General features: G+C 44.1%; 1 protein-coding gene across 2 annotated transcripts in view; it reads left to right on the forward strand.

The window, feature by feature from the left end:
• The window catches only part of LOC111954479 (cyclin-dependent kinase 19), a 66910-nt gene that overhangs the window by 29752 nt on the left and 21166 nt on the right, over nt 1–15992 (forward strand). For both annotated transcript variants that reach the window (XM_023974255.3, XM_070435744.1), the window contains exons 3-6: nt 5153–5263; nt 6437–6577; nt 14100–14157; nt 15293–15424. In XM_023974255.3, the coding sequence (XP_023830023.1) occupies nt 5153–5263; nt 6437–6577; nt 14100–14157; nt 15293–15424 (442 nt within the window). The remainder of the gene's footprint in view (nt 1–5152; nt 5264–6436; nt 6578–14099; nt 14158–15292; nt 15425–15992) is intronic.

Genomic DNA, 15992 nt, shown 5'->3' on the forward strand with positions numbered 1-15992 from the left:
TGTTATACTTGATGCACCTGATTAGTGTAACTTTTCAAAGTTCATGACATTTCATTGAAATGATGTGGAAACAACGTTGAATTAACCAGTGTGTGCAGTGACAACTAAAAGATACCAAAAAACTAATAAAATCAAATTTTATTAGTCACATGCGCAGAATACAATAGGTGTAGACCTTACAGTGAAATGCTTACTTACGAGCKCCTAACCAATGCAAATAGTCTGGGTAGCCATTTGACTAGATGTTCAGGAGTCTTATGGCTTGGGGGTAGAAGCTGTTTAGAAGCCTCTTGGACTTAGACTTGGCGCTCCGGTACKGCTTGCTGTGCGGTAGCTGAGAAAACAGTCTATGACTAGGGTGGCTGGAGTATTTGACAATTGTTAGGGCCTTCCTCTGACACCGGTATAGAGGTCCTGGATGGCAGGAAGCTTGGCACCAGTGATGTACTGGGCCGTTCGCACTACTCTCTGTAGTGCCTTGCGGTCGGAGGCCGAGCAGTTGCCATACCAGGCAGTGATGCAACCAGTCAGGATGCTCTCGATGGTGCAGTTGTAGAACCTTTTGAGGATCTGAGGACCCATGCCAAATCTTTTCAAATCTCCTGAGGGGGAATAGGTTTTGTCGTGCCCACTTCACGACTGTCTTGGTGTGCTTGGACCATGTTAGTTTGTTGGTGATGTGGACACCAAGGAACTTGAAGCTCTCAACCTGCTCCACTGCAGCCCCGTCGATGAGAATGGGGGCATGCTTGGTCCTCTTTTTCCTGTAGTCCTGTAATCTGCTTTGTCTTGATTGCGTTGAGGGAGAGGTTGTTGTCCTGGCACCACACCAGGTCTCTGACCTCCTCCCTATAGGCTATCTCATTGTTGTCGATGATCAGGCCTACCACTGTTGTATCATCGGCAAATTTAATGATGGTGTTGGAGTCGTGCCTGGCCGTGCAGTCATGAGTGAACAGGGAGTACAGGAGGGGGCTGAGCACACACCCCTGAGGGGCCCCTATGTTGAGGATCAGCGTGGCGGATGTGTTGTTGCCTACCCTTCCCACCTGGGGGCGGCCCGTCAGGAAGTCCAGGATCCAGTTGCAGAGGGAGGTGTTTAGTCCTAGGGTGCTTAGCTTAGTGATGAGCTTTGAGGGCACTATGGTGTTGAACACTGAGCCATACTCAATGAATAGCATTGTCCAGGTTGGAAAGGGCAGTGTGGAGTGCAATAGAGATTGCATCATCTGTGGTCTGTTGGGGCGGTATGCAAATTGGAGTGGGTCTAGGGCTTCTGGGATAATGGTGTTGATGTGAGCCATGACCAGCCTTTTCAAAGCACTTCATGGCTACAGACGTGAGTGCTACGGGTRMGTAGTCATTTAGGCAGGTTACCTTTAGTGTTCTTGGMCACAGGMACTATGGTGGTCTGCTTAAAACATGTTGGTGTTAGACTCGGTCAGAGAGAGGTTGAAAATGTCAGTGAAGACACTTGCTAGTTGGTCAGCGCATGRWRYSAGRACYRGTCCTGGTWATCCGTCTGGCCCTGCGGCCTTGTGAATGTTGACATGTCTAAAGGTCTTACTCACATCAGCTGCGGAGAGCGAGATCACACAGTCTTCCGGTACAGCCTGTGCTCTCATGCATGTTTCAGTGATATTTGCCTCGAAGCGAGCATAGAAGTAGTTTAGCTCGTCTGGTAGGCTCGTGTAACTGGGCAGCTCTCGGTTGTGCTTCCCTTTGTAGTCTATAATGGTTGCAAGCCCTGCCACATCCGAAGAGCGTCAGAGCCGGTGTAGTACGACTCGATCTTAGTCCCGTATTGGCGCTTTGCCTGTTTGATGGTTCGTCGGAGGGCATAGCGGGATTTCTTATAAGCTTCCGGGTTAGAGTCCCGCTCCTTGAAGCGGCAGTTCTAGCCTTTAGCTCAGTGCGAATATTGCCTGTAATCCATTGCTTCTGGTTGAGGTATGTACTAGAGGTCGACCGATTTTATGATTTTTCAACGCCAATACCGATTCTTGGAGGACCAAAAAAAGCCGATACCGATTAATCGGCCGTTTTTGTTATTTTTTTATATATATATTTGTAATAATGACAATTACAACAATACTGAATGAACGATGAACACTTTTATTTTAACTTAATATAATACATCAATAAAATCAATTTAGTCTCAAATAAATAATGAAACATGTTCAATTTGGTTTACATAATGCAAAAACAAAGTGTTGGAGAAGAAAGTAAAAGTGCAATATGTGCCATGTAAAAAAAGCTAACGTTTAAGTTCCTTGCTCAGAACATGAGAACATATGAAAGCTGGTGGTTCCTTTTAACATGAGACTTCAATATTCCCAGGTAAGAAGTTTTAGGTTGTAGTTATTATAGGACTATTTCTCTCTATACCATTTGTATTTCATATACCTTTGACTATTGGATGTTCTAATAGATACTTTAGTATTGCCAGCCTAATCTCGGGAGTTGATAGGCTTGAAGTCATAAACAGRGCAATGCTTGAGCTGCAGGAAAGTGCTGTTTGAATGAATGCTTACTAGCCTGCTGCTGCCTACCACCGCTCAGTCAGACTGCGCTATCAAATCATAGACTTAATTATAATATAATAACACACAGAAATACGAGCCTTTGGTCATTAATATGGTCAAATCCGGAAACTATAATTTCGAAAACAAAACATTTATTATTTCTCTCCGCGGCCCCGGACTGGGGACCCTCGTTGCGGGCCCCGGACTGGAGACCGTCGCTGGAGGCTCCGGACTGGAGACCGTCGCTTGAGGCTCCGGACTGGGGACCGTCGCTGGAGGCTCCGGACTGGAGGCCTTCGCTGGAGGCTCCGGACTGGAGGCAGTCGTTGGAGGCTTCGTGCCATGACTCATCGCTGGAGGTTTCGTGCCATGGATCATCACTGGAGGCTTCGTGCCATGGATCATCACTGGAGGCTTCGTGCCATGGATCATCACTGGAGGCTTCGTGCCATGGATCATCACTGGGCTGGAGAGAAACACAGGAGGCCTGGTTCGTGGAGCAGGCACAACCCGTCCTGGCTGGATACCCACTTCAGCCCGGCACGTTCGAGGCGCTGACACAGGACGTACTGGGCTGTGCAGGCGCATTGGATACACCTTGCGCAGAGCCGGCGCAGAATACACTGGACCATGGAGGCGCACCGGAGGTCTGGAGCGCAGAGCTAGCACAACTKGTCCTGGCTGGATACCCCCTGTAGCCCAGCAAGTGCGGGGAGCTGGAACAGGCCGCACTGGGCTGTGCTGGCGAACCGGGGACACCGTGCGTAGAGCTGGCGCAGGATAACCTGGGTCAAAGAGACGCACTGGAGGCCAGGAGCGCTGAGCCGGCACCTTCCGTCCTGGCTGGATGCCCACTCTCGCCCGGCCGATGCGTGGAGCTGGAATATAGCGCACTGGAGACACCGTGCGCTTTACCGCATAACACGGTGCCTGCCCGGTCACTCTCTCCCCACGGTAAGCACGGGGAGTTGGCTCAGTCTATAACCTGACTCCGCCAATGTCCCCGTGTGCCCCCCCCAAAAATTCTGGGGCTGCCTCTCGTGCACGCCTCGTTGAGCCAACTCCTCGTAGCGTCGCCGTTCCGCCTTAGCTGCTTCCAGCTCCTCCTTAGGACGGCGATATTCTCCCYCCTGTGCCCAGGGTCCCTTGCCTTCCATGATCTCCTCCCATGTCCACTCCTCCAAGAAACGCTGCTTGGTCTTTTTGTGGTGGGATCTTCTGTAGCGGTTGTCGTCGGAAGGATGAGACCAAGGCGCAGCGTTCTTTGAGTTCCACATAATTTATTAACGAAGTGAAACTTTAGAAAAGACAAAACAAAGAATACAACGACCGAACAGCTTCGTTGTGCAAACTACCTGCACACAAACAAAGAACAAGATCCCACACAGAAGGAGGGAAAAGGGCTGCCTAAGTATGATCCCCAATCAGAGACAACGATAGACAGCTGCCTCTGATTGGGAACCACACTCGGCCAGAAACAAAGAAATACAAAACCTAGAAATAAAGAACATAGAATGCTCACCCAAATCACACCCTGACCAAACCAAAAAAGGCTCTCTAAGGTCAGGGCGTGACAATTTGATGATGTTGAAATGGTGCTGGAGTAGTGGGGCAGTTCCTGTTTTTTGTGACTTGCGGTAACTCTCTGGTTCTAAATCAATAGTTGTTTAGTAGTCCAAAAATGTCAAACATTAACTTGCTTGACCATGCTGTATGTCATGTAACTATTTGTTTGTGGGCAGGTGTTGCTCTCTGGTTTTATGTTGAAACTAAGGTATGGTTGAATTTATTCTGCCACTGTCTTCTTATTGTGATTTTTTTTTTGTCTTCTGATTGGCTTAAACCCAACAGATTATGGGGCAGCTTGGACATTCTATGAAAAGAGCTAGGCTATATATTTGGCAGTAACCGAAAGGTTGCTAGATCGAATCCCCGAGCTGACAAGGTAAAAATCTGTCGTTCTGCCCCTGAACAAGGCAGTTAACCCAGTGTTGGGCCGTCATTGTAAATAAGAATTTGTTCTTAACTGACTTGCCTAGTATAATAAAGGTAAAATAAAAAAAATAAAAAAATATAAGTATTACATTGTTATAACACTGTATAACACCATAAAACAGAAGCATAACACACACCAACTTGCTTATGGAAAGCCAATAGTTTGTGTCATGCCAGCCAGTGTGACTTGCTATTAGGGGCACCAGCTGTGTCATTATATTGTGAACACAGGATAATTGCGAGTAGTGGACTGTTGCAAAGATATGTTCCTGATAACAAAACAAACTCATGTATGTGGATGGATGAACGGGTAGTAGAGAATCTAATCTATTCTAACTCAGGAAACTTGATGTTTCCTGTTATACTTGATGTACCTGATTTTAGTGTAATTTTTCAAAGTACATGTTTTAAACCTGAATGACTCTTGTCAGTGCAATAATTCACAATGTGTTCCCACTGGTCATAGACGTCAATTCAACATCTATTCCACATTGGTTCAATGTCATTTCATTGAAATGATGTGGAAACAACTTTGTATTAACCAGTGTGTGCACAGTGGGTTAATAAATGTGCATTGAAAGAGGTGTTTTTCACTATTGGAGATGCACGTAACCTCTTGCTGTGTGTTCCAGCTGCTACGAGAGCTGAAACACCCCAACGTGATTGCCCTGCAGAAAGTGTTCCTGTCCCACAGTGACAGAAAGGTCTGGCTCCTTTTCGACTATGCCGAGCATGATCTCTGGGTAAGTGATTCATCATGACCGCCAGTTAGACAACCAGTCTTTGTTTGGATGTTTCATCAACCTGTTCTGTCGGCTGTTGCATCTTTGTTCTTGATGTTTTCCTGTCTGTACCCTTTATGTATGTATGACACATACATATGCACACACCTAACCAATAAAGAGACAAACCAGTCCTCAACTGGCAGATTCATTAAATAGTTCCCTCAAAACACCAGTCTCAACGTCAACAGCGGAGAGGCGACTCTGGAATGCTTGCCTTCTGGGCAGAGTTCCTCTGTCCAGTATCTGTGTTCTTTTGCCCATCTTAGTCTGTTCTTTTCATTGGCCAGTCTGAGATATGGCTTTTTCTTTGCAACTCTGCCTAGAAGGCCAGCATCCCGGAATCGCCTCTTCACTGTTGACGTTGAGACTGGTGTTTTGCGGGTACTTTTTAATGAAGCTGCCAGTTGAGGACTTGTTTTTCTGTTTCTCAAACTAGACACTAATGTACTTGTCCTCTTGCTCAGTTGCATACCGGGGCCTCCCACTCCTCTTTCTATTCTGGTTAGATCCAGTTTTGCGCTGTTCTGTGAAGAGAGTAGTACACAGTGTTGTATGAGATCTTCAGTTTCTTGGCAATTTCTRGCATGGAATAGCCTTCATTTCTCAGAACAAGAATAGACTGATGAGTTTCAGAAGAAAGGTCTTTGTTTCTGGCAATTTTGAGCCTGTAATCGAACCCACAAATGCTGATGCTCCAGATACTCAACTAGTCTAAAGAAGGCCAGTTTGATTGCTTCTTTAATCAGGACAACAGTGTTCACCTGTGCTAACATAATTCCAAAAGGGTTTAATGATCAAGTAGCCTTTAAAATGATAAACTTGGATTAGCTAACACAACGTGCCATTGGAACACAGGAGTGATAGTTACTGATAATGGGCCTCTGTACGCTTATGTAGATATTCCATTAAAAATCAGCCGTTTCCAGCTACAATAGTCATTTACAACATTAAAAATGTCTACACTGTATTTCTGATCAATTTGATGTTATTTTAAAATGGACAAAAAATGTGCTTTTCATTCAAAATCAAGGACATTTCTAAGTGAACGGTAGTGTATATTGTGAAACCCAGGTGTTTTCAGTCTCTTGCTTGATACATTTCTCTACACCACTCCCTCTGATCTCCTTTCAGCACATCATCAAGTTCCACCGAGCCTCCAAGGCCAATAAGAAGCCCATGCAGCTGCCGAGAGGGATGGTCAAGTCTCTCCTATATCAGATTCTGGACGGGATCCATTACCTTCATGCCAACTGGGTGCTTCACAGGGATCTGGTGAGTAGAGTGTAGTATCAGTGTCCATTTACAGTGTTGCTACACCTGCTCACTGACACCTCATCCACTGATCAAATCAAACTTTATTTGCCACATGCACCGAATACAACAAGTGTAGACTTTACCATGAAATGCTTACTTACAAGCCCTTCACCAACAGTGCAGTTCAAGATGAGTTAAGAAAATATTTACCAAGTAGACTAAAATAAAAAGTAATAATAAAAAGTAACAATAACGAGGCTATATAATAATAATAACAATAACGAGGCTATATACAGGGGGTACCGGTACTGAGTCAGTGTGCGGGGGTACAGGTTAGTTGAGGTAATTTGTACATGTAGGTGGGGGTGAAGTGACTATGCATAGATAATAAACAGCGAGTAGCAGCAATGCACAAAAGGGGGTCAATGTAAATTGTCCGGTGGCGATTATATTAATTGTTCAGCAGTCTTATGGCTTGGGGTTAGAAGCTGTTGAGGAGCCTTTTGGTCCTAGACTTGGTGCTCCGGTACTGCTTGCCGTGCGGTAGCAGAGAAAACAGTCTATAACTAGGGTGACTGGAGTCTCTGACAATTTTATGGGCTTTCCTCTGACACCGCCTATTGTATAGGTCCTGGATGGCAGGGAGCTTGGCCCCAGTGATGTACTGGGCCATTTGACTCTAACCTCTGTAGCGCCTTACGGTCAGATGCCGAGCAGTTGCCAAACCAGGCGGTGATGCAACCAGTCAGMATGCTCTCGATGGTGCAGCAATAGAACCTTTTGAGGATCTGAGGACCCATGCTAAATCTGAGGGGGAAAAGGTTTTCTTGTGCCCTGTTCATGACTGTCTTGGTATGTTTGGACCATGATAATTTGTTTGTGATGTGGACACCAAGGAACTTGAAACTCTCGACCCGCTCCACTACAGCCCCGTCGATGTTAATGGGGGCCTGTTCGACCCACCTTTTCCTGTAGTTCACGATCAGCTCCTTTGTCTTGCTCACATTGAGGGAGATCAGTCTTCACTGATCTGTCCTTTTCCTATTGGTCATTGATCTGAACTGTGATACAGGCTGCTTTTAACCAATAGGATGCATGCAAATAAGTCACTTGTTTGCTTGCATATCTAAGAGCAGCAATGAGTGGTGTCCACTGCAACAACTATCCTAAAAGCAACCCTCTCGCCAACTAACTGAATCCTGTTATGTTCTGGCACAGGTGCTGTTAAATCCTTGTACACTTTATTATTAGAGTTTTAACGCCGTTGGCTGTAGAATGAAGTATCTCGGCTGGTTAATGTTGTCAATTCTACCCACCTACCCTCACCAACCGCCACCACCCAACCTGTACTCTAGCACCCATGTGAGATTTTCTCCCCCACGGTTTTCCCACAGTGTTTTCAGTGGCGTGTATTAATGAATTCCAAGGGAAGCCAGGCTTTCCCAAACATTGGACTATGATTATTAAAAATAAAAAATTCATCTTTCGTTCTCTGTCTCATAATTTTCCTTCAATTCGCCAGAGGCTGAATGTATCTCACCGGAGAAAGCTTGCGAGCAAGCGAAACAGCACCCCTCTGTCTCAGTATATGTAGGCCATCTATCTGATGCTGTCTGGTCAAAAAGAGTATGACATTGTTGCCACCCATAGCATCGAATGTGAGGGAAGCCAGCGAGCATTTTGCTTCACTTGATAAAAAAAAAAGCTAAAATCATACATGGAAAGCCAGTTTGGATTTGGCTTCACACCAATCACAAGCTAAATGTTATTTACAGAATTGTCTTCCGGGTGGCTAGATAGCTTGCTAAAATTGTCCCTTTCCTAAATTAGCCATGGATGGAGATAGGAATTTGGACATATTAAAAAAAAACAACGTAATTATCTGTCATGGTCAATGATTATAACGGCGATTCTGATTTAACCATAAATTCATACATTGTGCCACTGGCCTGAGAGGATGGAAGTTTAATACGTAGCTAGATGTAGTAGGCTAATGTTAACTAACTGGACTGGCACATCGTTGCCCATGAAAGGAAGTTAGGCTAGCGAGCAAGCATTTTAGCCAGGTGACCTAGGACAACAAACACTACACACTTTCAGGTTATGACAGAGTCATGAAAGAGAGGAGGATAGCATTGGCGTTTCTGGGTGAGTCAACATGTTTTTTCTTCTTGCACTCACACAAATAAGTACCATGGACAGCCATACCATATTTTGCTTACTTTGATTGGACTAAATTGTTTTTGGTATCTTTTAGTTGTCACTATATTAGACTAAACAGAGGTGATTAGATGATGTTGAAATATTGAAGTTGAAATGGTGCTGGAGTAGTGGGGCAGTTCCTGTTTTTTGTGACTTGCGGTAACTCTCTGGTTCTAAATCAATAGTTGTTTAGTAGTCCAAAAATGTCAAACATTAACTTGCTTGACCATGCTGTGTTAAGTCATGTAACTGTTTGTTTGTGGGCAGGTGTTGCTCTCTGGTTTTATGATGAAACTAAGGTGTGGTTGAATTTATTCTGCCACTGTTTCTTCTTATTGTTTCGGCCTCGGGCCTATATATCGTGGTGGCAAGGGATATAAACTAACAGGTTATAGATGAAACAGCACAATTATCACAACAGGTTGTAAATGCCRTTTTTTCACTGGCTTGGCTTCCTCAGTGATTTTACCCATGCACCACTGCTGAGTGTTTTCTGGAAGTGTTTTCTGAAAGTGTTTCTCTTATTTGGCTGTTAAAACCTCTCCTCCTTGCAACACTTATCTCTGCAGTTCCTTATTAAGAAGCTTATTTTCTTTGTAGATTGAGAAATACATGTTGCTCTTCTGATTGGCTTAAACCCAACAGATTATGGTCCAACTTGGACTTTCTATGAAAAGGGCAAGGCTATATTACATTATAACACTGTATGACACTGTATACCACCATATAACACCATAAAACAGAAGCATAACACACGCCAACTTGCTTATGGAAAGCCAATAGTTTGTGTCATGCCTGCCAGTGTGACTTGCTATTAGGGGCACCAGCTGTGTCATTATATTAATTATATTGATTAAAAACTCATCATGTATGTGGATGTATGAACAGGTAGTAGAGAATCTAATCTATTATAACTCATTGGTGCCAGCTGTTTGATGTTCACTCCCTGCACACTAATTGAGTCAGTCAATTGATGTGACTTCCGATTCATTCCGTCACTGGAGAGGCAGAGGAAATCAGAGAGTGAATCTGCAAATCCCACAGCTACGGGAACCTTATAAGGTCTCCATCAAGTCATCCCCTCTTATGCAATCTCTCTCAGGTCTCCCAGATGGRAGCGTCGTGTGATGAAGACCAATGCTAACTCACGTTATATAAATGCACATGGCTCTATCAATCAGGGCCTCAGTCACTGGGCCTACCACATCAGCCTGAGTCGAGTAATGCAGAGATGCAGTTTACAGAGCGTTTTTGTAATGTAGYCATACTGTTATTAATGGCCTGTAGGCCTACTGTTATGGTGGGGTTCTTTTGGAGTTGAAATCTGATTGATAACATTCAGAGGATAGTGGACCATGTTGTTGATGATGATGGGGATTGCTAAGCAGTTTATGACATGGTAATAGTGGATTACTATACTTTTGCTTAGAGATTCTATAGCATAAGCAGGTATTTAATGCCTGGTCAATATATGCGGTTAATGAATCATCCAGGATACAAAAGAACGGACAATGGACTTGTGTGTTTGATTTCATGTGTCTGACCTCAAACACTAATAGAGGCTGAGGGTAAGTCCTGCCGTAGCTGCCTGCCTGTTGCACAAGCAAGCCTTTATCTAAGCAGAGGCCAGGGCTTTCGTCAGTACTACACTCTTAGAAAAAAAAAGGTGCTTTCTATAACCTATAAGGGTTCCTCGCCTGTCTCCATAGGAGAACCCTTTGAAGAATCATTTTTGGGCTCCATGTCGAACACAGAGGGTTCTACCTGGAACCCAAAAGGGTGCTCCTATGGGTACAGGCGAATAACCCTTTTGGAACCCGTTTTTCTATGAGTGTACTGTACATGGTTATTGTTCTCGTTGGAGAACATACTCTCCCTAATCTGAGCATCAACTCTTCTTAATAACTATTTTCTTTGCCACAGGATGAATTTCTCAGTTGTCACTTTCTCTGTATCTGATTCCAGATAAGGTTGATGTAATGCAGTTTAATGTGCTTTCTCAAAGCTAGCACTTCCTGCTATTGTGGATAAAGGCCTGTGCAAATTCCACTCTCAAGCTGGTGGTGTTAGGAATTGGGGTATGTGAGTATCTGTTTTGCGCAATTAGTTTGTTAGCCTTTTCATTGTGAAATTGTTCTGAAATATGAAAGAGTCAAGTTTTTTTCTGCCTCGCATTTTGCTACTCATTGAAAAATGCCACATTCCAGCGCATCTGGATATGGGGTGGTTTTCTATCCATTTTTACTCCACAGTAATGTTGGGGGAGGTGTGTTAGAGTTAGGCTAGAGGGGGGGGGGGGGGGGTAGCGCAGGCAGCATTCCTAGATCTACAGCCACAGGGGTAGATACGAGTAACTGCATGGCTCCCTCCACCACTCACTTTGCCCGTTATGCAACACGTAACCTTGTGCTGCACTGCACAGCTGCAGAGAAACCAGCCTACCCTACCCCTCCTCTCCAGTAAGCCAAGCAGCCCCGCCCCCTGCTCCTGCCTAAATGATGTAACCCACACTAGCCAGAGAAGTTAGATCCCTCCCCCACCATACTGACTGTAGCTGTACTCCAAACCAGAATACTGCAGTAATTCCTATTTCTGACAGAAACAAATGTTTGAGGTTGAAAATGCCTTAGACAGTCAATATATACAGGCTGTAGCCACGTTACACTGAGAGTAAAGTCAGGTTTCAGCTGCAGCAAATAGATGTGCTCGGCTTCTCTCTCTCTCACACCTACCTGCCTATGGTGGCTCGTTTTCATGATTAACAAAAGACGTGCCCTCTGGTGTAATGGAATATTGTTCATAGCTGGAGTGATCCCTGGCTCCCCGTAGTCACGTGTCACATGCGCCACTAGGAAATGTCTAGGAAAAACAGCAACCCCACACGAACTGTCCTTTTGTCTGAATATGTACTGTGTGTGTGTGCCCTCCCTAGGTCTATATCCTGTGTCGAGTGGGCTGTGGCAGGCCTGCGCTGTTATAACTCATGGCGCAGTGTGTAATGGGGTTCTGATAGTACAGTAGAGTGGTTAATGCTTGTGTGTCGAGAAAAAAACAGGTCATTACTTAATCARAAGACATGTAGGAAGAAGAAGAAAAAAACGACTACAGCCGAAAGCAAAGACAAAGACACTGAATTAATAATGGCACTGCTGTATGGTTCCCAGTACATGTAAAGATAGTGTGCCTCTGGCACTTGCTGGTCTAAAACAGGGCTATTTTTGACTCTACAGGGTTTTTTTTTGTGAAAGACGGGCACCTCCTTAGGGATTGAATTTTCAGTCCCACGGAGGGCTTAGGGATATTTGTTTTCCAGTCTTGACCCACTCTCATGAAACCTCCTTACATTTCTGGGAAGCTAAGCACATGTTCGAGTCCAAAACAATCCAAACTCTTGTGGAAAAACTATCAGACAGCAATATTACAAACTCAATTCGGTGCTCAGTTTACTTTTTCATTGCCCATTCATCCAATCTCTGTTTTTATGTGAACTTTTTTTGGTAATTATTACTCACCTGTATGGACATATGATCTCTTTAAACATAGGGTCAGTGAAAAGGAATGTCTTTAGTCGGACTGTATTAGCCCACTTATTTAGAATTTGAAAGAGGAGCCGGTGCCAGTCATTTGGGAGTGAAAAGAGACCCTCCTCGAGGGAGTCGTCATTGTGTTTGCAGATAGCGGTGTTTTGTTGTGTATTTGAATAATAGAGCTCATTATTAGTGGGGTTCCTATAGCAACAGCCTGTGTTTGTTGAGCAGACTGAATCCTATGAGTTTAAGATTCACACACACAGACTCAGGGGACTGACAGAGTACCTTTTTACACTCAGACGACATGAATGTGCTGTATGGATAATGTATATTGAACAAAAATGTCAATGATTTTACTGAGTTACAGTTCATATAAGAAACTCAGTAATTTGAAATTAAATGAGTTAGGCCCTAGTATATGGATGTCACATGACTGGGCAGGAGCGCAGCCATGGGTGGGCCTGGGAGGGCATAGGCCCACCCACTTGGGAGACTGGCCCACCCACTGGGGAGCAAGGCCCAGCCAATCAGAATGAGGTTTTCATCAGCTGTTTCATCAGCTGTCCGGGTGGCTGGTCTCAGACGATCCCGCAGGTGAAGAAGATCCTGGGCTGGCGTGGTTACATGTGGGCTGCGGTTGTGAGGCCGGCTGGACGTGCTGACAAATTCTCTAAAACAACGTTGGAGGCGGCTTATGGTAGAGCAATGAACATTCCATTCTCTGGCAACAGCTCTTGTGGACATTCCTGCAGTCAGCACACTCCCTCAACTTGAGACATCTGTGGCATTATGTCGTATGACAACTGCACATTTTAGAGTGACCTTTTGTTGTCCCGAGCACAAGGTGTACCTGTGTAATGATCATGCTGTTAATCAGCTTCTTGATATGCCACACCTATCAGGTGGATGGATTATCTTGGCAACGGAAAAATGCTCACTAACAGGGATGTAAACAAATGTGTTTACAATTCATTTTTGAGAAATTATCTTTTTGTGCGTATGGAAAATGTTGGGGATATTTTATTTCAGCTCATGAAACATGGGACCAACACTTTACATGTTGTTTTATATTTTTGTTGAGAATATATTGATGGGTAAAGTATTAGATGAAGCGATACTATAACACGGAGGCCAGTTTTCTTTGTGCATAAAGCTTTGTAGATGGTGAAAGTGAGAACATCATGGTAAACTGTTATTTGATGTATGTATTCTGCAATTTGAATTGTTGGTACACAGACTGTCTGGCCTAGATTCATATTTTTCTTATGTTTCTCAATGTTTCCGGGTTTAAATTGGCTAGGTGGTTCTGGTGTCATGCAGTAAATCACATTGCTATACAGGGCACCATAATATCATGCCTCCCCAAAGCCCCAAAACACAGACTCAGACAGAGAACATTATTATGTCGTTGGAAGCAATGTCCCAAAGGGACAGGCATGCTTCACCACCATGGTAGACCTTGATATCAACGATCAGTAGAATCATTGATGGAGCAATCTTTCACCATAATATTTTGATCTCTTTTTTTTTTGTCTTTGGCAGTATGGAGGGTCAAGAGCGTAACTTACATTCCATTTGGCATGCTCTGCCTCTGTTATTTGTGTGTTACACTGGTATTGCCCAAACCTCCCTTCTAAAAGTAATTGGAAATGCATGGCATTTTCGTCTATTATGTGATCAACCTGTAAAGTGAATGTAACCTTATTTCTATGTTGTGTTTTCTTAGTTGGACTTGGAGCCTCTGAGGCTTCCCTGAAGGCTGAAGCACACGCAGAAGATAGTTGACTGTTTGTCTCTCTCTTCTCTAGAAACCCGCCAACATTCTGGTAATGGGGGAGGGCCCAGAACGAGGACGAGTGAAAATCGGTAAGATGGGCTAAATGTACACACTGAAGTCAGTACTCTGTAGATGATTGATGGAGCGGGCTGCTGATTCAGTGATTTTAAAGGCTTAAACTTGTCAGTAAGTATGTTTTTGTTGTCAGTAGATTGACAGAGATAATGTATGTGTACTTATATTATTTGTATTCACATTTGAATGGAAAATAAATGTGATCAAAACAGCTGAATGATGTGACCATAGATCAATGAGTTTGTTGACTTGACTGAGAGTACAATGGCTGTAGCGTTTCACCTTCAGCCAGCCTCTGAGTGGGTTTCTGAACACAGGGACACAGGGGCAGGCAGAAGGGCTTAAAATGGCCACATGACACTGATAACACTATTGCATAACCTACTCCCCAGCGTGACACTATTCTGGGATGATGTCACAGGTCTGCAGTGCAGGCTGTACTATATTTATACCCTAACCCTGAGAGTCTAGTGTTAGTGCTAAGTTATTATTTTAGAGTCACAGGACCCCCTTGGTGACTGCAGCTGTGTGTTGATGACCGCGTGACATCCACCAAGACCAGACCACCAAACTTCACTTCGGGTCCTGCACAGACACAGAAGACTTACCCATACTAGGGAATTACCTTTCCATAAGACTACAGAAACAAGAACTTCCCATGAGACTACAGAAATAAGAACCTTCCCATGAGACTACAGACCATGACAGACTCCAGGTTCTGTGCAGACCTGGCCCATAAGATGACTTATTGACATAAACACCAGCCACACAGTATATTTTGATTGGACTTCAATCCAAATATATATACATTTGATTTGATTAGCCTGCTCTTGTGAGAGAGAAAAAAGCAGTGGAATTCAAGAGTGGTGGCTTTGACAAGTTATACATTGCCAACGATATGACTTGCTCAACAGAGCCAGGGATCATCCCTGAAACCAAACACTACCACCTTCACGGAAATACCAGGTCAAAGGCTGCTTGAAATACTTGTGCTGCTAGTCACTATCAAGTCTCTTCTGATGGGGCTCTCCTGGCTTAAGACATGGAGAGTAGAGTAGCCTTGAGTTGAGCTCGCCCTGTTTTTCATCGTCATTCATTCACGTTGATACTATGTTGTCTTTCCCCCACTCTATCTTATTCACCTTTTAGCTGACATGGGCTTCGCCAGACTCTTCAACTCTCCTCTCAAACCCCTGGCGGACCTTGACCCCGTCGTGGTGACGTTCTGGTATAGGGCCCCTGAGCTGCTGCTAGGGGCCCGACATTACACCAAAGCAATCGGTGAGTAATTTGCCTTAACGTGAGAGGTACATATAATCTGTTTCTGGACTCTTCTACATTAATATGGATGCTACCACGATTACGGATCATTATGAATGATGAGTGCGTAATGATGAGCGAGAAAGTTACAGATGCACAAAGATCATGCCCCCAAATATGATGTACAGTTGAAGTCGGAAGTTTACATACGCTTAGGTTGGAGTCATTAAAACTCATTTTTCAGCGACTCCACAAATTTCTTGTTAACAAACTATAGTTTTGGCAAGTTGGTTAGGACATCTACTTTGTGCATGACACAAGTCATTTTTCCAACAATTGTTTACAGACAGATTATTTCACTTATAATTCACTGTATCACAATTCCAGTGGGTCAGAAGTTTACATACACTAAGTTGACTGTACCTTTAAACAGCTTGGAGAATTCAAGAAAATTATGTCATGGCTTTAGAAGCTTCTGATAGGGAAATTGACATAATTTGAGTCAATTGGAGGTGTACCTGTGGATGTATTTCAAGGCCTACCTTCAAACTCAGTGTCTCTTTGCTTGACATCATGGGAAAATCAAAAG

Source organism: Salvelinus sp. IW2-2015, linkage group LG28, assembly GCF_002910315.2.
Source record: "Salvelinus sp. IW2-2015 linkage group LG28, ASM291031v2, whole genome shotgun sequence".
Lineage (NCBI taxonomy): Eukaryota > Metazoa > Chordata > Actinopteri > Salmoniformes > Salmonidae > Salvelinus > Salvelinus sp. IW2-2015.